Source organism: Sinocyclocheilus grahami, unplaced genomic scaffold (assembly GCF_001515645.1).
Source record: "Sinocyclocheilus grahami isolate Dianchi unplaced genomic scaffold, SAMN03320097.WGS_v1.1 scaffold24.1, whole genome shotgun sequence".
Classification (NCBI taxonomy): domain Eukaryota; kingdom Metazoa; phylum Chordata; class Actinopteri; order Cypriniformes; family Cyprinidae; genus Sinocyclocheilus; species Sinocyclocheilus grahami.
Window position 1 is genome coordinate 1158455 of NW_015505203.1, and position 20275 is coordinate 1178729.

At 37.7% G+C, this 20275-nt stretch overlaps 1 protein-coding gene across 2 annotated transcripts in view; it reads right to left on the reverse strand.

Annotated features, from left to right (window-relative positions):
• Window positions 1-20275, reverse strand: part of exoc6b (exocyst complex component 6B) — a 113756-nt gene that overhangs the window by 54939 nt on the left and 38542 nt on the right. For both annotated transcript variants that reach the window (XM_016246614.1, XM_016246623.1), the window contains exons 7-15: window positions 18104-18277; window positions 15006-15074; window positions 7140-7223; window positions 6079-6125; window positions 5368-5488; window positions 3866-3937; window positions 3098-3195; window positions 2095-2200; window positions 1434-1543 (exon numbers count right to left, since the gene is read on the reverse strand). In XM_016246614.1, the coding sequence (XP_016102100.1) occupies window positions 1434-1543; window positions 2095-2200; window positions 3098-3195; window positions 3866-3937; window positions 5368-5488; window positions 6079-6125; window positions 7140-7223; window positions 15006-15074; window positions 18104-18277 (881 nt within the window). The remainder of the gene's footprint in view (window positions 1-1433; window positions 1544-2094; window positions 2201-3097; window positions 3196-3865; window positions 3938-5367; window positions 5489-6078; window positions 6126-7139; window positions 7224-15005; window positions 15075-18103; window positions 18278-20275) is intronic.

Here is a 20275-nt window from a genome sequence, read left to right on the forward strand (position 1 = left end):
GCTAATTGTTTTTTCCATGTCTTTTCTCTTTTTAGTTTAAGAGAACATGTAAGTGCGACCAGCTCTATTCAGTTAAGGATACTACTCTCCTCTTCTTCACAAAGTAACAAAGATATTGAATTTATGGTCCATTTTGTTAGATTTTTTTATTACTAGGGTTTATGCATAAACATACCCAGCTATCCCATGACTTTATATTACTTTTTCCTTTTAACATTGTGAAGTGCTCACATACTACTTTTGGCCTTCATAAACAATTGTTTTCACATTTTCACATTCACATTTTTTTTTTTTTAAACGAAAGGAGATACATATTTAAACTCAATTGTGCTTTTCAGATGCTACAACCTCATCATCTGCAGAGAGAAACTGCCATTCAATCACACCAAAATACAGATAATGATTAACTTAAAGGCATCAGAGGATTGTGAAGATATTTCACTGGTCTTATGTTATATTTTGTTTGACTTCTTTAAGCATTTAAGCATGTTGTTGTTGTTGTTATAGACAAGAATTATAAGACCAGGCAGATAGAGGGGTGAAATCAATATTAATAATTAATATATACACATAATACTAATATAAATGATATTAATACTAATATTAATGAAAAACTATCATTAAAAGGGTTATTTATAACACCATTAAGGTCCTATATATCAAATATTTTCAAAGCATGGTTCTATATGGAACCCTATAAAAAAGGTTCTGTTTAGCACTTAAATAGATTCTGCTAAGCACTTAAATAGATGCTGCTATTGTTACAAGCCGAAGAACCCTTTTCTGGTACTGTTTAGAACCATTTTTCTTATACTTGTCTTATTAAATTAAGTTAACTCTCTGATGTTACATAACAGGTTGCTAAACAGGTCTTTAGTCAATTATTGGGAAATCCAAAAGTGTTTTTTTCACAACTGTTTGTTTTGTACATTTGTGAAATGGACTTCTCTTCTGAGAAATATCATAAAGGGAGATCATACCGAAGCGCCATTTCAGAGTCGTTTATTCTGTCCAACAGTCTGCAGACTGGGAATTCAGGGTAGGCCACACTAAACAGCTCGGCGCATCTGGCAACCTCATCAGTAATTCTAAGAACTCATAAACTGACCAGAGATCAGTCAACACTGGGAGAAATTCCTTGAAATAACACCCACTAGCACCAAGCATGCAATTAATTAGGAAAACACACAGAAACTGTTTGGTGCCGATGGAACTTCCTCTCTGAAGTTCAGCGGCTACTCTAGGGGATAGGCAAAGACAATGGGGCAGGTTTAGTGACTTCATAGCAAAAGAATGAAAGAAAAAAAAACCCAGTTCAAAAATAGGTATGTAAACTGGCATCCAGGCAGCATGATTTGCTAATGAGAAACTTTGGACGGGAGGATTATATATGCAGGTGTGAAACAGTTTAAAGTGTGTTTGCACGCTCTTACCTAAGGTGCAAGTCCTCCGAATATTTCAGGCAGGCGTAGATGAATTCTTTGAGTTGCGAGTATACTTTAGGCACAAATTCAGAAAATGGCAGCTTCTTCGGAAAAGGCATCTGTTTAGAATAATTATAAGAGCAAGTAAATAAATACAGTATATTACAGCACAGCACAGAGCAGGTGTTCTGAAGGGTTTAAAATCAGAAATGTGAATCTATTCTGGTGTTGGACTACTTTTCTAGTTGGACAATTCTGGTTCTGGAGTGCATTTTAACAGATGCCCGTACATGTGTTCTTCCAATGTAAGTGCTTTAAATGCAATCAAATATTTTGACAATCTGTAACAAATGCTGTTGATAGAACACTCTGGGAGATTCCCTTTATAAAGAAAACACAAAGGCAGCTTAATTATATGAAAAAGAACAGCTGCAAGTATCACCAAGAAAGGTAGCATCCTTGATTACTATAACAGTATTGGGCAGTAGTTCTTGTTGACGTCAATGGGAGAATTCAAATGTATGGCTTAGCTCAAGTATTTCAGGGGATGCGCATGTTAGTAATCAACTTCTTGGACAGCAGGAGGATATTTGTGTCTTTGAGGAGACCGGAGGGTGTGTAACTGAGGGAATCTGTGGGATAAAAGCTTTCTCATGTGCCTAATGTTCACCTTGTCGAGCTCTGGATCCTGGAAGGGGAATTGGCCTGCAATTCGCTGGTACTCTTCACGCGATGCCACGGGAATGGGGCTGTAGTTGTCCTGATCCAAGATTTGCCTGAATAAACAGAATAAGTGTGAGGGGAAAAAGACCTGACTTCACAGATGAACTGATCATAAACCTGACGGCAAGAGCAGGATATTAAAGAAGACTAAATAATCTAAAAACCATTTATTGGGCTCATAAGCAGTGTGTCTGTGTTTGTGTAACTCAGTCATAGCAAACACACATAACACATCTCCTTGAATGCCTGTTCCCACAGTAATGACATTCCGAGCCAATCAATGAGTCCAAAGCATCATTCCTTTATGGAGTGAGTCAAGTGTCTCTGACAGGGAACGTAAAACGACTCCAGCAAGGTTGCAACAACTTTTCCATGTCATCTGCTCTTAAGATTCAGCCGAACAAATCGTAACCATCTCCCTCCAAGGAGCTTTAACATATTTTTTTTCTAAAACGAATTGACATTTTTTGGATTAAATGCTTTTTAAAGAAGAAGAAGAAGAAAAAGAAGAAGAAAATATTTGTCCTTCAAGCAATATGATTTAGTCATATGGGGATAATTTGATCAGTGATTTTAGATGGTTTGGCCTGACCAAATTTCCATGTCCTTCAACCGTCCTGCAATCCACAACCTCTGCAAATATAAATCTCTGAGCACTACAGGCAATTTCCTTAAATGGTAGTTTGATATAGGGCATTAAAAATGGATATTTCATTAAAAAATGGATGTGTGGTTACCAAGTATTGAATAGAAAAACAGAACAAATGACGTACAGTAAACACAATCTGATTTAAGTTGATTTGGACATAACCCTATTAGTGTAATCCCTTCAGTATGGATTTCTCAGGGGTCATAAGGTGATAACCAAATCATCATTATCCTTACTCAAATGAGGGACAGAGATGAAAAAAACAGAGAAAAGGGAGAGAGAAAGAGAAGGCAGAAAGCACCTGAAGGACTGATTCCACTTTTTCAGCAGGATCTCTCCATATTGATCCCTCATCTCCAGCAACATATCAAACAACTGGTTTACTGGAAAACCATAACCCTGCAGGGAGAGAGGGGAAGAGAGGGGGTGGATAATATCCATTTCAGTTAAAAACAGGAAGCAGATGAATGCAACTCGAAGCAGAAAACAGGATGAAATTGTGTTTATACATTTACACTTGATGTTACGATTAATTAAAACAAACAACATACTAGTGCTGTCAAATCAATCCATCGTGATTAATCTTGTTTAATCGCATCCAAAAGTTTGCATTTACATAATACATTTGTGTGTACTGTGTATATTTACATGTATATATAAATATATACACATACATGTATATATTTAAGAAATATATGTAATATATTCAAATTTACATATATATATATATATATATATATATATTTAAATTTATATATGGTTTATATGTATGTATTTATATACACACATGTAAATATACACAGTGCACACATATATTATGTAAGCGCAAACTTTTATTTTAGATACGATTAATCGCGATTAATCGATTTGACAGCACTACAACATTTGTAATGTCTATTCAATGCTTGTCTGTCACAATATTTTTAAATTATATTCCCTTTTCTCAGAAAATATTTCTGTATGTGATTATTTATAACTACGTGAAGTAATCAACATATTTAATTTGATAAATCTTATCCAGTGACAACCGAAGTTCTTAAATGTTATCATTAGGAACTACCCCACTCACCTGCAGTGTATCTGCAAACAGCACAATAAGATTCTTCAGATCTAATATCAGGTCTGGATCAGTGCAATAAGACTATGGAGACACAAGTGAGAGAGAGTGATGGATTACAGCAGAAGCAGAGGAAGGACAGCACAAGGATTTAGATTACCTGACAAAAATGCAAGAAAAAGATATATTTTCAAAAGAGCTGTTCAGTTGTAGTCCTAAAACCCAGAAGAGGATTGGGGATCTCTCTGAAATTTAAGAATATTGTTTTTAGAATAGTGTTTTTAATTTAATAGTAAAATAAGGTCTGCAGTTTGCTAGCTACATAAGGACAACAAATACCACAAAGATGTGCATTTACTTATTCTGACAACCGCTGCAGTACTTTTGCAGAAACTTACTACTTATATTTTTAAATTACACAACGGTTTCAAACTTGTAAACATGTAAGGTACATCTGTGCGTAATTTACACTATTGTTAAAAATGTAGTGTCAATTTTTCTTTTTGAAATAATTACTACTTTTATTCAGCAAGGATGCATTAAAGGGGTCATATGATGCGATTTCAATTTTTCCTTTCTCTTTGGAGTGTTACAAGCTCTTGGTGCATAAAGAAGATCTGTAAAGTTGCAAAGACTAAAGTCTCAAATCCAAAGAGATATTCTTTATAAAAGTTAAGAGTCAGCCACACCTACCTAAAACGGCTCGTTCTAACACGCCCCCACATATCTACATCACTATCTGGGAAGATTTGCATAACGCCGCCCAAATGTTCACGCTGTAGTATTGTTGCAGCCGCCGCCATGTCGTGAAGGCGCTGTGTGCTTCATTGTGAAAGCGAAACTACTTTGTTTGGCCTTCCAAAAGAGGACGATATCCGCTTCGTCATGCCTGGAGCTGATCTGTGCTGGTCGCTGAGGAAATACTTCAACTTCGCGCTGTGGATCGCCGGATCTGCTTTTTTTTTTTTGCAGCATCATATGACCCCCATTAAAATTGATCAAAAGTGACAGTAAAGACTTTTACATAGTTTCAAAAATAATTCTATTTAAAAAAATGTGAACTTTCTATTTGTCAAAGAAACATGAAAAGGTATTTCTGAAGGATCATGCAACAATGGCCTCTGAAAATTCAGCTTTGCCATCTTAATGGAATTAATTGCATTTTAAAATATTGAAAACGAAAACAGCTATTTTAAATTGTAAGAATATTTTACAAAATTACTGTTTTTAATGCATTTTTGAACAAATACATGCAGCCTTATGGAGCATAACAGATTTCTTACAGAAACATTTAACTTTTAGTGTATGTTGTAAATATAACAAAATAAAACACTATAGTATCTTCAAGTAATGGTAACCACACACCTTATTGTACTAGAAAACCACAATCCTAAAAACCCATCAGAAACTCCAGAGGGAAGCCATTACCCTTCCAGGCTGGCCATAAAAATGATGTCTTAATTTAACAGCTCAGCTTGCTTAGTGTATGTTAGGCATGTAGTGTGCAGACATACTGAGTGTGTACGCAAGGCTGCAATGGTCTTTGAAAGGGCCAGCTCCCACAATTCTTCCACATAAGCCCTGTTTACCAGGCCCTGTGTGGCGTGCAAGATGTGGTCCTCCACTACAAAAAAACTGCAGGATATATACAGGGAAATACAGGAACAAATTAAAGAATGTTGGAAAGGATATGAAAGAGAAACAGTAAGTACAATATAACATATCACTAAACTACGTCAATAATATCCCAAATGGGCACGATTAGGCTTTCCAGCACACAAAAGTATGTGACAAAAAAAACAAAGCTGTTTACTAACAGTCATTGAACATCCCAGCAACATTCCCAAAAAAATCCCAGGGATCCCACTGTGCAAGTGCCCTAAGCCTTTTTTGTGCCACTTAGGATGTTTGTAAAAGCCTCCATTCCAGACACCAGCCTTTCCGATATTCCCCTTCAGACTCTCGGAATAACACCAATCTGCCACTCCACATCCCCAGAACCATAAATTCTAAAGCTAAGTGTGTTTTTCGGCAGCACTGGGATGGAGAATCAGGAAGGGACAGAGGAAAGGGAGCGTTTGGCTAAAGGGAGGGTCTGAATGCCGAGCCAAAAAATGCTTCGGCTGTTTTAATTCTCTTCTATATTAAAAAATAAACGTAGTAAGCATGTATAATTGATTTTCTGTTAATTTGGCCACTCAAAACAAAATGTGCACTGCACTTACCCGACAATTTGATTGAAGTAGCGCCTGTACCCCTCTAATGTTTCATGCTGGAGACCACAGGAAAGAGAAAGAAGAGCTTATGTACATCAGTTTACTGAGCAGTCTACTGTTACAGCTCTTTTTATTATTTAAGAAATAAACTAAATTACGACCTCAAAACATTTTTTAATTTGTGTCAGAATTCATTATTTCTTTGAAAGAATGTTACCTATATTACCTCAATAATAAGTCACATCACTGACCAAATAACAAAATACCTGTACAACGACATTCTGCAAATATCATCAACACTTTAACATACACTACTAGTCAAAAATTAGGGACTGTAAAATTTTAAAATATTTTTGAAAGAAATCGTATGCTCACTAAGCATGCACTAATTTGAGCAAAAATAAAACTGTAATATCGTGAAATATTATTACAATCTAAAATAACTTTTTTCTGTTTTAATTCATTGTAAAATGTAAATTCTTATTATCAATGTTGAAAACAGTTGTGCCACTTTTGAAATTGAAAACATCTGTAACATTGTAAATTGTCTTTACGATCACGTTTGATCAATATCATACATCCTTGCTGAATACAAGTATGATTCTATAGTATGACATTTTTTTACTAACCTACTGTATACCTTAAGTATTTTATAATGACATTAAGTGCACAGCAATTAAAAAAAAAAAACTAGAAAGAAATTCGGAAAATATGTACAATTCAGCTCTGCTATAAGGAAAACTTAAGTGTTCAACAACTGAGCTATATTTTAACTGGAACAATGTTTCTACATCCTTTTCCAATCACTCTTCAAGCAAACGAAAACTATGTATGAAAATCGACATGAATTTTCAGGCCCTAAATTAACTATACATGTCAAGTTTCTTGTATGCATCCATTCTCAAATAAGCAGAAACGTGTACGTTATGTAATGATAATGGCTTACCTCACAGTTCCCGAGAGTTTATTTGAGGTGTGGTTAGTGATTGGAGGAGGTGCAGTGAATATGATCGAAGGGTGTAAAACAGACAGTCAGACAAAGCATGTGCTCATGCTGAGTGATGGCGTACCATGTTAGAGTGAGGCTGCAGCACTAGTCGGGCCTGTTTCCGCCGCTGCTTCCTGTAGTAGTTCTCAAACGTGTCCCGGGCACCCTGGGTAAAGCAGACACACATTCTAAACACCTGAGTGAGAATAAGGCTGTTTACTAACAGGCATGACTCTCATTGGGCCTCATTCATGAAACATAAGCAGAACGATTTTTTTGTGTAAATCATTCGGAAAGTCATTCTGACATAAATTTTCGGATTCATGAAAATGTTCGTATTTTGAAAATGTTAGTTGGTATGAAAGAAATTTACACCTGCTCCCTACCATGTGTAAATGGTGCATAAAACATTCAAACGTTCTGTATTCTTTTAGACAAACTGATGACACTGCATTTTTATGAACCATGTATTAGAATGATATTTAACGAGTTCATTTGCCCTGTCTTTTTTTCGTTTTTTACTTTACAAAGTATTTGTGAATCCAGAGGCGAGTTTTCGGAAAGGTCCGTTTTACGTGTAAATTACTCAGAATTTACTCGTATATTTACGAATGTTTAATGAATGAGGCCCATTTTGTGTGAACAGCTCTGTGACCACTGAGTACCAGTCAGAGTATTTCAGAGGAATGAAAGAGGGGAGGTGATGACTAAGAGAAGCAGTTGACACAGGAAAACAGATTTTCGCTTACAGAGGCCGTGCTAAACTTCAAATAAGAGCATATCAGCTACGTTCTCTCTCCTGATCTCATAGTACGATTCAAAATACAGCACAGCAGAGGCTTGTGGTCAAAAAACAAAGGCCCACATTCACCGCTTAAAGACTTGATCCTTTTTCCAGAAACCCAGAGTGCAGTTTCTGTCCGCCTTTCACAGACTGCTATCAAAGTCTATTCAGGCATGACACCAACACATGCACACACGTCCCAAGTCAGAACAGAGTGCAGAAACAACACAGTAATGCACAGAGCAACAGAGATAAAAACAGAAAACAGTGGCAGTATGGTGGGACTTATCACTACTTCCGGTCAAGGGCCTCTGAATTTATCTAGCCAGAGCGAGTGACTGTACCTCTTCTACAAAGATAATAAAACAGGACAAGACTTGACCACACAGACCATTTCTTAAATAACAAAAGTGAGATATATGCCCTGTTTCAGATCTAGTGAGCTTTTTCGCTGGTCCGCAGTCTATATACAGTAGGTAGTTGCAACACACTAATAGAGCTCCTCGTGAAGTCCACAAACAGACTTGAATGTCAATTAACTCCACTAGAATTTGAGATTGCTAAGCTAATAACGTGATACAGCAAGCAAACGCATACCACTCAGAAATAATGCACTGTAAATAATATTTTTACAGAAAAAAAGACTATAAAATGCTATAGTAGAAACCTAACTGCAAGTTACCTTTACATATATTTAAATATATTTAAATATGTAAAAAAATAAATAAATAAATAAAAACATGTAAATGGCTTCACATTGTATGCCATTTTACTGTAAAATACAGGCAAATTTGTTTTCTTGAAAGTATATGCTATTTCATTATACTGGAGACTAGGGCTGTGTGATTTGGGGGAAAATATCAAATTGCGATTTTTTTTGACAGATATTGCGATTGCGATTTGATTTGCGATTTTAAATTTGCAAGTCAAGCTTCAGCTCAATATTGCCATTAATGTGCAGCACAGTATGGGTATCATTACCCTGCTGAAAAAAACAATAGAAACCATCACAGAAATTCTTAGTTTCCATTAAACCATTACAAAATTCCTTTTTGTTTTGGGCATTATTCCAATAGGAATTACTGTTGTTCTATTGGTTCCCATCTGCCAGATTACATCCCACCAATAGAATCCATCAAATAGACACCATTATAGTTTACATTAAAACCAAACAAATTCCCATTATAACCTGAAATACATTACATTTTTTATTGTGTTTTGGGAGGGGTTCTATTGTTGTTTTTTTCAGCAGGCAAGATTATAATGGTATAACTACTTTTACAGAATGAACTTAATTACTGAATTTCACAGAAAATCTGTTTATTTTTTATAAATAAAGAACTGTATTTCTTAGGTCAATTATTAAAGTATTACATACAGTATGTTACATAGGCTGATTTATTCATTTTAAGTATTTGGGATTTAAGAGCAAGTGGAAAATGTGCTGAATGTTTCATTTCATCCAAGCGAAATTAGCAAGCAGTTAGACTGAATCTACACTTGTTTTAAACGTGGAGCCAGGCGCGAGTCGACACAGGTTGCGCGTGTGCATCAAGCCTCGTCCATACTGCCAGATGCGCTCGTGGAGACGTGTGGTGCAGAGCCGGGTGCGAGTATAAACCAGCATTACGAGACAGGCTGCGTGAACGGCTCGTCCGTGACGCGGGATTAGCGCCGCGTGGGGCAGAGAGGAGCGAGTATGAGAAGCATTCACAGACACAGGCTGTGTGTGCGCTCTTCTGAATTGGGAATAGCGAACATGCATCATAAACTTATTCAAATTAATCTGTTGGGGAGATAAAATGTGCAAGATAATGTTAACGTACTAACAAAAACATCTAAGAATGTATCTTTTATTCTCCAGTACTGAAAACAGAACCGATAAGGGAGCTTTTGATATGCGCTGTGACGCAGCTCTTGGAAATTACCTTTTTTTGTTTGTTGTCTGTCATTTCGAAGCTTACCTTGCATACGTTTTTCTTTAGTTTTAATTGATCTAACTATCGATCTGACCCAGTAGACGCCATAATCCCACTCTGTCTTTTTAAAAAAAAAATTATGGTGGGTGTTTACGCAGTTGGCTAGAGCAGTGCTGATTGGGGAGAACGGAGGTGCGCTCACTCTATTGGTTAGTAAGACTGCCACTCAAGGCTGGCAGTCATGCATATGCTCTGGAACAGAGTAATATCGCGTCCATATCGCAGGCTTTGCGATTAGGAAATCGCAACGTCTCAAATCGCGATTTCGATGTGATTTCGATTAATCCCATCAGTGCTGATTGGGGAGAACGGAGGTGCGCTCACTCTATTGGTTAGTAAGACTGCCACTCAAGGCTGGCAGTCATGCATATGCTCTGGAACAGAGTAATATCGCGTCCATATCGCAGGCTTTGCGATTAGGAAATCGCAACGTCTCAAATCGCGATTTCGATGTGATTTCGATTAATCGCACAGCCCTACTGGAGACATTATTACAGTGAATTTCTGGCAGCAACCACAGCTGCCAGTTTTACTAAATATTTTATGGGATATTTTTACTTATTTTTAATAGTGCATTTCTAATTAGATTGGACTATTTTTACAATATTTTTAAAAGATTTTTAATGTATTTTAATAGACTTTTATGCACTAAATTAATAGTAGACAACTTTTACTTTGTCTACCATTTAGACTTTTTGCACTGATTAAATCACAATGCAGGATACATGAAATGAATTATAATGCAGCTGTCTAAACTTTGCATCAGCCTTCACCTTGGTGAACTTATGATTACTTAAATGCTGTCTATGAAGGAAGCTCACTAGGTTTTTGAATAGAGTTGTAGTCTACAACCTTGTCATTTAGCTGATGCTACAGCAAATTACAGCATACTTATTATGCAAGAGCCTTCAGTAAGGGCACAATAGTAATACAGAGTCCCTCGGGGGTTTAAACCAGTAATTATTTGGTTACAAAGCCCAAATAGTTAACCCAGACCACCCAAATGTAATGATGTGTGGGGAAGAATAAGGTTTGAGAAATAAGAATTGAAGGAGAAATAAGTGGGCACAGAAATGGAAAAGCATTATATAAATTTGAATGACTTCAGAACAACCTTGAACCTTTAATAACAGCAGGGATCGAACAGATATTCTGCTTTGACCACAGAGGCCTTCAGAGCACAATGAAAGACAGAAGGTGAAACAATTCAGTGAGGAACAGAAGAAGAAAGTACAAGAAAGAAAGTAACTTGCTCAACACAAAATGCTACATTTTCTCTCTCACAAAAAGTGCTGGGAAGTCTGATTCATTTTAGCCAGTGGGTTCATTCATCAACTTATTAAAAAAAAGGATTTAATGATTCATAACCACTCTACTTTGAAGCTGCAACTTGTCAAACTGAAAGCTGCCCATAATTTAAAGAAGCTTCAGTCCACACAGTCCACAGTGGGGCAAAATGACTCCTACACAATATACGGTCATTGACGACACTGACTCTTTGGAGCAGGATGTGTATTACCTCAGAATCCTTCAAAATAAATTTTGGAGAAGGAAAAAAGGATGTTTGAGAAGGATGCCATGTTCTGTATGAAGGGAATTTAACCGAGTGTGTCCATCCTGTTGGCTATGCAAGCTCTTCTGCGGTTACTAGGACTGAGAAGAGCAGGTCTACCAACTGCAGTCTAAACCCAGTTAATCGTGTCCGAACGCTCCATCTCTTATAGATGTTCCTTAACCTAAACAGTCCAAATCAAAGGAGGACAGTGCCAACATCAACTATTGAAAAAAGATGTGCACTAAAGTTCAGCTGAACTTCCCTCCACAAAGGTCTAGTGCCTCAGATCTCCAGAGCGCCACTAATAAAGACACAGCGGTGTTGGCCAGCTGAATTTTGGGTGTGGTTCTCTGGGTCGGAGAAGTAGGATGGAGGCCTGAACTGTGGTTCTCCTTCTCCAAGGTTTCCCACTGCAGCTGGCCCATCACAACCAGCCTGTGTTTACACTGATCAGAACACAGACCAGAACTGTCAGAGAACTGAGACACTGTTCAGACCTTAAGTTCCATCAGGAGTAAAGAGGAGGAGTTTGAGCTGGAAGAGGGTACAGGAGAGTAAGAGAGAAAAAAGTAACAGAATAGAATTTAATCTATCTCAGATGTTCTTGTCCAGAAAATGGACTCGTGTGCTGCTTTAAAGACATTGATCAAGAAATCCAATAAATGTTTTTTTGTGCAAAATGCTACTAAATCAACCACCAATACATTCGAATAAAAAGTCCAAAATGGACTAAATATGTGACAGAAAGTATTCAAACGAATAACAAAGAGTGAGCAAACAGAGGTAACTGTGACCCCTTGAGATCTCCATCAGCCTCTGATCTCTGATACAGTAGCGCCATTAAATCTCAGCGGCTACACTTGAGGTCAGACTGGTTTAAAAGGAAAACACCATTTCAGTTTGGCTGTTTTCTGGCAATGCAAAAACAACAAGCATTTATGGTTAAGTGCAAGACCTTGAGGCATAGAGGTCACACTTTCAACAACTCATGCTTCCTCTTTTCTCTGTTTTCTATTCTATTGCAGTCCGCTGTTCTCTTTTAATTCCACCACTCCAGAGGAATAATGTTTTTCCTCTGTCCGTTTGAACTTTATTATCGGCAGATTCATAAAAATGTCAATTGTTTGATGGCAGTGTGAAGAAAAACTTAAAACACACTGTCTTCAATTTAAGTTTTTCAAGCCAAACTTGACCAAAGAACAGGCTGTGCCCTCTGGCACTCTGACCTCTTCCTTGTCCTGTTCTCTTTCTCCATCCCTCGGCTTGACTTTCCAATGGGAGTTCAACTTCCTGTCCCTCCGCAGCAGCTCTACACTTATAGTTTCAGGCCTCAAAGGCCTGTACTGTCTCACACACATACACACATGCTCAAAAAAAAAGGCAAGGGACACCGTGGCCGGGTCACAACCCTCTGGCATGAAGGAAACCCAGGTGAACCCCCTCAGCGTCTCCTGCCGATTCCCAGCTCGGGCCATCTGGAGTGCAGCCAGCTCAGAAGTCTTTCTATATTTGACTCATTTCCCTCCCTTCCATAAGTGTCTCTCTGCCCCTCTCACTCGTTACAGTAGCAAGTAGCCGTGTTTACATAAAGTTTGTTTAAATTATCAGGAGCAATGTCACACTAAGGCCGATCGCCATATAAACATACAACAGCCTCAACAACTTCCTTCCTGTGGGGGTGTTCAGGACCGTGAATATACAGTGAATGGGAAGTATCTGCTATATGTGCATTCAAACACGGGCATTCAAGAGTGTATGCTCACCGTTTAAACAAAAAAGTCCTTCAGGGACATATAAAGTGCAATTCTGATTGCTTTTGTATAAGTAAGCAGTGTGATTTCCCAGGGTCTGAGGTGACTCAAGGGTCATCAGGGAAAGTAAACACAAAAACTCGAACATCTTAAAAAGAAACACATCGACTCGCTTTTCGGGGCTCTCTTCTCATTTGTTTGCTTTCTTTCCTATAACCTCAAAACAATGTTTGTGTGTGTCCCTTCTATGACTCCCTGGTCACTTTCAAACAACTCGTCCTTTACTTTTCCTCCCTTTCCTTTGCGTCCTCAGACGGCTCCTAGACCTGGTCTCCAGAACTGCTCAAAAAAGTGCAAGACGTGAACTTTAAAGACTTCCTCTCTACCCCGATTCCCCAGCATGCCATTCTCACCAGCTTCCATTACAAAGACCATTGTAGTAATGACAGTTTGTCTGCTCGCACTTGAAATTTACAGGCCGAAGGGTCATAAAAGTGACATTCCACCAACTCAAAACAATTCGGGAGTCTTCACGAGGAGCTGTCAGCACGTACACTCCGAAAACAAACACGTGCGTATTCACATAAAAAAATATTTTTCAAAAACTAACAGAAATACACAATTATTGGTCGTATTTTGAAGCACACTACAAAAGCAAACAGTTTAAAGACTCTTGACTCCATAGATGCGTGTCTAGCAAGTTAATAGGTAATAAATTAACAGTGATGCATTTAAAAAGAGTTTTTCATTACTTGTGGCTGTGTCAAATGCAATATTTGTTTGTGCAGGAAACATTCCAGGGTACTTTTGGGTGGAGAACATGCTGGTAAACTATGGAGCCATTTCCACTGGCATATTTCAGCAAAGTCATGAACAAACAACTGTGCTAACTGCTTTGATTTAAAATCACCAGCTAGCATGGATTAACAGATGAGAAATAAATCAATTATGGGCTGCATGAACTCAAAGCGATTATTTTGTCAAATATTGCAATTTTGTAATTAGAAATACGATATGAAAAACATCTAATATCCCGATTATTTAAAAAACAAAATGACATTTAAAAAATCACAATGAAATAAATGTTTGCCATGTTCAGCAAGAACTTCAAAAGTGCATGTGATCCTTTTGACTTAAAATGAAGTTATGTTTTGGCCATGGCGATTTAGATTTTTTTCAATTAATCATGCAACCTTACATTGAATCAAAATTATTTACACATACACCACCGTTCAAACGTTTGGAGTCAATAAGATTTTTTTTTTAATGCTCACCAAGGTTACTTATTTGATCAAAATACCATAAAAACAGTAATTTTGTGAAATATTACTGTTTTCTATTATATATATATTAAAATATATATATTTTTTTATTAAGATTTAATTACTGCTTAATACTTTTGTGGAAACCGTCCTACAGTTATTTAGGATTATTTATTAAATAGAAAGTTTAAAAGAACAACATTTATGTGAAAGACTTTTTGTAACAATATAAAAGTCTTTACTGTCACTTTTGATAAAAATTAATGCATTGTTGCTGAAAAGTTGTATTTTTTAATTCGGACCCCAAACTTTTGAATAGTAATGTAAAAGACTCATTCATAATACAGGTCACATTAACATGTATCACACATTTTACATGAACAACTTCTCATACACACACTAAAAACACACATTCGTACACACAAACTCACATTTTCATGAACATATTCTGAAAACATACAATCCATTTTTCTCTGATAACCACACATTGCAATGAGAGGCCTTGGGGAAGAAAGTGCAGGTTATATGTGTAAGCATGAGGGCCAACACAGAGATCATATTCTGAAAAACAAAAAACAAACCTGAAATAAAATAGATGGCAAACAAGACATACTCACCAATACAGTGTAGATGTGTAAACAGCGATACACCGGAGAGAAGTCCACCAGGTCCTGTGCACCAGGAATCTGCAATACATTGTGAATAAATGAGAGACACATCACCGGTTCAGATGAGCAGCACTAAAGCACGAAATCACTAGGAACAGACAATATTAAATGTTATTTGTCAACTAGAATCTATTTTGAATTCAAAGATCATTAAAACGAATGCAGTGTAATTAGGCCTGGGCGATAAAACGGTATCGATTTTTATCGACGGTACACCTTCTTCGATAACGATATAAAAAATGTTCGATATAGTGCACGATATAGGCATGTGCTATGAGTGACGCAGACAACACACACAAACACTCAAACACAGACATGAGTTTTAATTTAAAAATACAGTGGTTAAATTTAAACATTTTTTTCTATTGTTCTTTGTTTTAAAAAGGTTATAAAAAATGTCAATAATTATCGATACCGAGCGATATGAAACATTATATCGTTGATAAGTTTTTTAGCTATATCGCCCAGCCCTAAATGTAATAGCGTTTACCAAATTTAAATACATCCCTTTGACTTGAGCCATCCTTGACCTTACCGGTAAGGAAAGACTCTTTTCTAAAAGTAAGCCAAACAAATAAGACAACTAAACAATGCAAGCTTTGATCTGGTGCCCACAAAATGGCAACCAGGGACATATAAACCTAACTATGTTGTGGCACCACCAACAATAACCCAGAGAGAATGTGGAAAAAACAATTCAGTCTTGATGCACCACTGGGACGGTGCTGAAAATGTCTGTCCGGTTCAGGGAAGGCATGTTCACATTAACATGCTCCCCCAAGAAACAGTTTACAGAAAGGACAAAGGGCCGCAAGGGGACATCTTTCAGGTGGCATGGGGTCATTAAACGGGCAACGATCTGCATCTCTGGATACAACCCGTTTCTCAGGAAGCCCCTGAGCGCAGAGATTCGAGCAGATTAAAGGCTGGCACAAGCAGGAGCCAGAAGAGGAAAACATGATGACGCACAGGCTGATTGAAGCTTGGAGGGAAGGGAAGGGGGAAAGGTCAAACGAGAGGGCAAAAAGCATTAACCTTACCAGGGTCACTTAAAGGTAAGTTTTTCACTTTTTCACTTTGACTCATGAAAATGTTGAGAGCTGATCAAACAGATTTCAAAATGGTTTAACAATGTTGCTACATCATGAAATTGGGTAAGAGATGGCAACATTAGTCAATTAAATTACATTTATTTCGCAGCTTTTTCTCAGCTGCTTTGGTACAAAAGTGTCCACTTAACATTACAACGCAAACAGAAAACAAAAGTCCATCACCAGTGCTTCGGCACAAACACAACAAATGCCAATCTTGTGTTGCTTCGGTTTGACAAAGTGAAAACACCATGTCAAAATAAAGTGAAGTAGTCACACAACACAAACAACGCTTATCTGAGCACGTCAAAATAAACTCAACGTAAAATAAACAATGATGACCGACTGAGAGTGTCTCGACTGCCTCACTTTAATTTGTCTTTTAGGAGCGGAGCGAGACTGGGGATCATCTTTTCTCTCTGTGACGGTGCCGGCAGCCACAGCTGGGGAGCACGTCTTGCATGCTCCACACGTCTCACATTGCCGCCTCAGAGGAGCGGGGCAGCCCTAATGACACTAAACGACTGCAGAGCTGAGACGCTCCATTAAGAAAGGGAGGGGATCCTGGACTGGGCAGGCAGCCCAACAGCAAGTCCATGGGGATATTAGAGTAAAGCAGGAGAAAGGGACTAACAGAGAGGGACAGAAACAGAGACAGAGGAACTAGGATTCATCTATTTTTTTTAAATGGAACTGAATGATTTTCATGACTTTTGGCTAACTTGGATGGAACACTGTAGTAAAATACTGTGATAGCTTTTTGCAGATCTAAGTCCGAAGAAGACATGAATCAGTCAGAGCTGAATAAATCTGACTTACTAGCTGAGTGATTCATTCACGTTTAACTCAAACGTAGCAGGATCAGTTGACTTCCAGAATAAAAATTTCCTGATAATTTACTTTCTTTTTTCAGTCGAAAAGAAATTAAGATTTTAAGAAAACATTCTAGGATTTTTCTCCATATAGTTTTATTTATTTAAAAAAAAAAAAGTCTTGCACTAGCTCTGCGATGCGCATCCACAACTCGCATGATGTAGGTGGAAGTACCATCCCAGTGTTTAAAAAGCGAAAATGCAAAGACTAAATCAAACGCCCTTTACAAAAAAAATCATGTAAAACAACAATGTTGGATGATTTTGAAGTTGGAGGAGAAAATCAGATGGAGTTCAGTACTACTCTATGTCACACGTGACCTTTCCACCGTGACTATGTAATGTGTGAAGTGTGATGACATGGGGGTGAGTAAATAATCTGGAAATTTGTACTCTGAAAGTGAACTAATACTTTAACCAGGAACCATTACTTTGTACTGAATGATAGTTGTTGACAGCATGTAGTTAAAGAAACATGCTATGAGTTTTGGTATTAGAGATACTCCAGTCATCCAGCCATCATTCGGAACTGGACAGTTTTTGCTCCAAACACGTGATCAGCAACTGGCTAGTTTTTTATTTTGTTTCAGCCAATCTCTGTTCTGGACTTGCGCACAAAATGCATTGCAATCATTTCCCAAATTTGTGGGGAAATATTACGAAGTCTATAAACAGAACGTTACACAGAGACGAGACACACTAAAGGCGGATATTTTAAAAAATGGCAATCGGTATCGGAATCAGCTCATTTGCTTGCCATTTAAAAATGGCAAGCAGAACTAGCCATGAAAAATCATGATCGGTTCATCTCTATTTGGTCTCAAAAGCACTAAAAAAAATTCCTCACTAAGAGGAATCGGAACAAGAATCGATGCATTCCTTAGGATTTCCATCTCTATAAAGGACTGAGACAGAAAGAAAAAGAGAATAATACCCAAAAAGATGCATTTATATGAATTTTCTTTTTCTGGTTTCATAAACTGCCTGTGAACAAAAATAGACTAAAAACCTGACAAAGGCTTGAAATCAGTTGAAATGCTTAATAGTTTTATTGTGACTCCTGAGATAAATCTTTCCCCCTCACCTCATCTTCCTCTGCATCCTCCACATCCAGTATCCCAGAATTCTTTTCTGAAAAGGGGTTGCTTCCAGTTCTGTCCACCTCTGTGCCAGAGCACGCTTCCTTTCGTATTCTCCGTCCACTCGCTGATCGCTGCTGTGATGTCACGGCATTATCACAAGCGATCTGCACTTGTGCCTGGAAAACAAACACAAACAGACATGTGAAAGAGAACGTGTGTAAAAAATTGTTTTAATTATACACACGCATATACATACACACACACATATATATATATGTATGTTGTATGCAATAGTATTATCTTGAGAAAAAAATGTTAAAGAGCAGGTCATATGGTATTTTAAAGTGTCCCAATATTGTGTTGGAGTCCTCTACAACAGGTTTAAATGCATCTAAGGTCAGAAAACATTGTAATTTTCTCAGAATATACATTTAATATTAGAGTTATTTGTCAATGATTTCTAAACGATTCGTTCCAAGCAAGTTCAGAGCAAACCCCTCCCTTCCATAAGCCTACTCTGCTCTGATTGGTCGGCTGGCCAAGCCTGTTGTGATTGGCACAGAGAGGAGTCCTTGAGCAAGTTAGCCTCGCGAGCGCTACCATTGACAAAACACCTTTACATAAAACAATAATATACTGTTCCAATCCATTCTTAAAATAATGACATAAAATACAAAAACACTTCTGCAAGCGAATCGTGCCCACAGCTAAAGTTTAGCTGCTAAACTGCGAACACTTAAAACAACAATGTTAGCCGAGTGCTAACGTGACTAACTGATGAAACAATACAGTTTGAAAACCAAAATATGTCTACTGTAACTACATTATTTATTATTAAAGAAAGTAATTTTAATTAAAAATGCGAAGATTATGCAAATGTGTTACCCAGTGACGTATACCGGTAACAGGCAAAAGATTCGAAAATATGACGACTCGTTAAGGCGATTCAGAATCGACTCTCTCTTTTGAGAGACAATATCTTTATTTATCATGCACTTTTTTGATTAACAACTTTGCAGACTGTTTTCATAGGAACCAAACTCTTCATATATATACTAGGGCTGTGCGATTAATCGAATTCGTCATAAAATCGCGATTTGAGCATGCGCGATTTCTAAATCGCTTTATAGCACGATTTTCCGCGCACCCGCCCTCCCGCAGTATGCTATCTGAACCAATCAGAATGCAGCATGCCTAAATAATGGAGCACGAGAACAGAACAGACCGGGCGGGCATACAAACTTAACGCCACGTTCACATTCTGCGTCTGTGATGGTATTTTTTCCGCGCCCCTGTTAACGGATCAGAGAGTTCACACTGCACGCGATTGCGCTTCGGCAGTGCGCTCCAGGAGCGGTGCGTCTGCAGCAGTCATGCTGCGATCGTTTCCACAAGGAGTCTATTTCTGCTGTGCTGCACACGCTGAAAGTGACAGTGCATTATTCACAGTAAAAAATAACAGATTGGCACGGAAATTTAGTAATTACACCATAAATGCATATAATTAAAGTCTACTGTTTCACAGTGAACACATGGCTCTTTGGCTAGATTTAAAACAAGGAAAAGTGCACTTTTAGATAAACAAGGCAATAATAGATGGCACTCGTGGTGGTAGTTATAAAAAGTTATATTCCTTGAGTTTAAACGTGAATATGTCTATGAAAGATTGTATTACTGTACTGTGATAAAAGAGAATCACAATGCTGAAAAAGCATTTTCAGAAACAACGTTTGGATTTGAAATCAAAATAATGGATAAATGTTGTGTTTGTGGTAAACAGCCGTGGATCAGGAGCGGACTGAGTCCGTGCTGCTTCTGCGCCACATACACATACTGTATACGCACTGCAGACGGAGTACGTGTGAGCTTGGCGCAACAAATCTAGCTCAACATCTGAGGCAACACCACAAAGAGCTCTATGACCAATGCATGGCAAAAAAAAATCCCTGGACACGGGAATTTGTTTTTTCTGCCATATGTCTATTCTAGAGACATTTTGTTGCACCTTTACTTTGTGATTATTTTGCCCTATGTCTGTTCTAGAGACATGTCACAGCTTTTTGATAAAGCTCTAATTGGTTTTCTTTTGGAAATATGCTTCAAATTCACACTGAATGCATTAATGACTGTAAAGCATGTCTCTGTGTGTCAAAATCGTGATTAAAATCGAAATC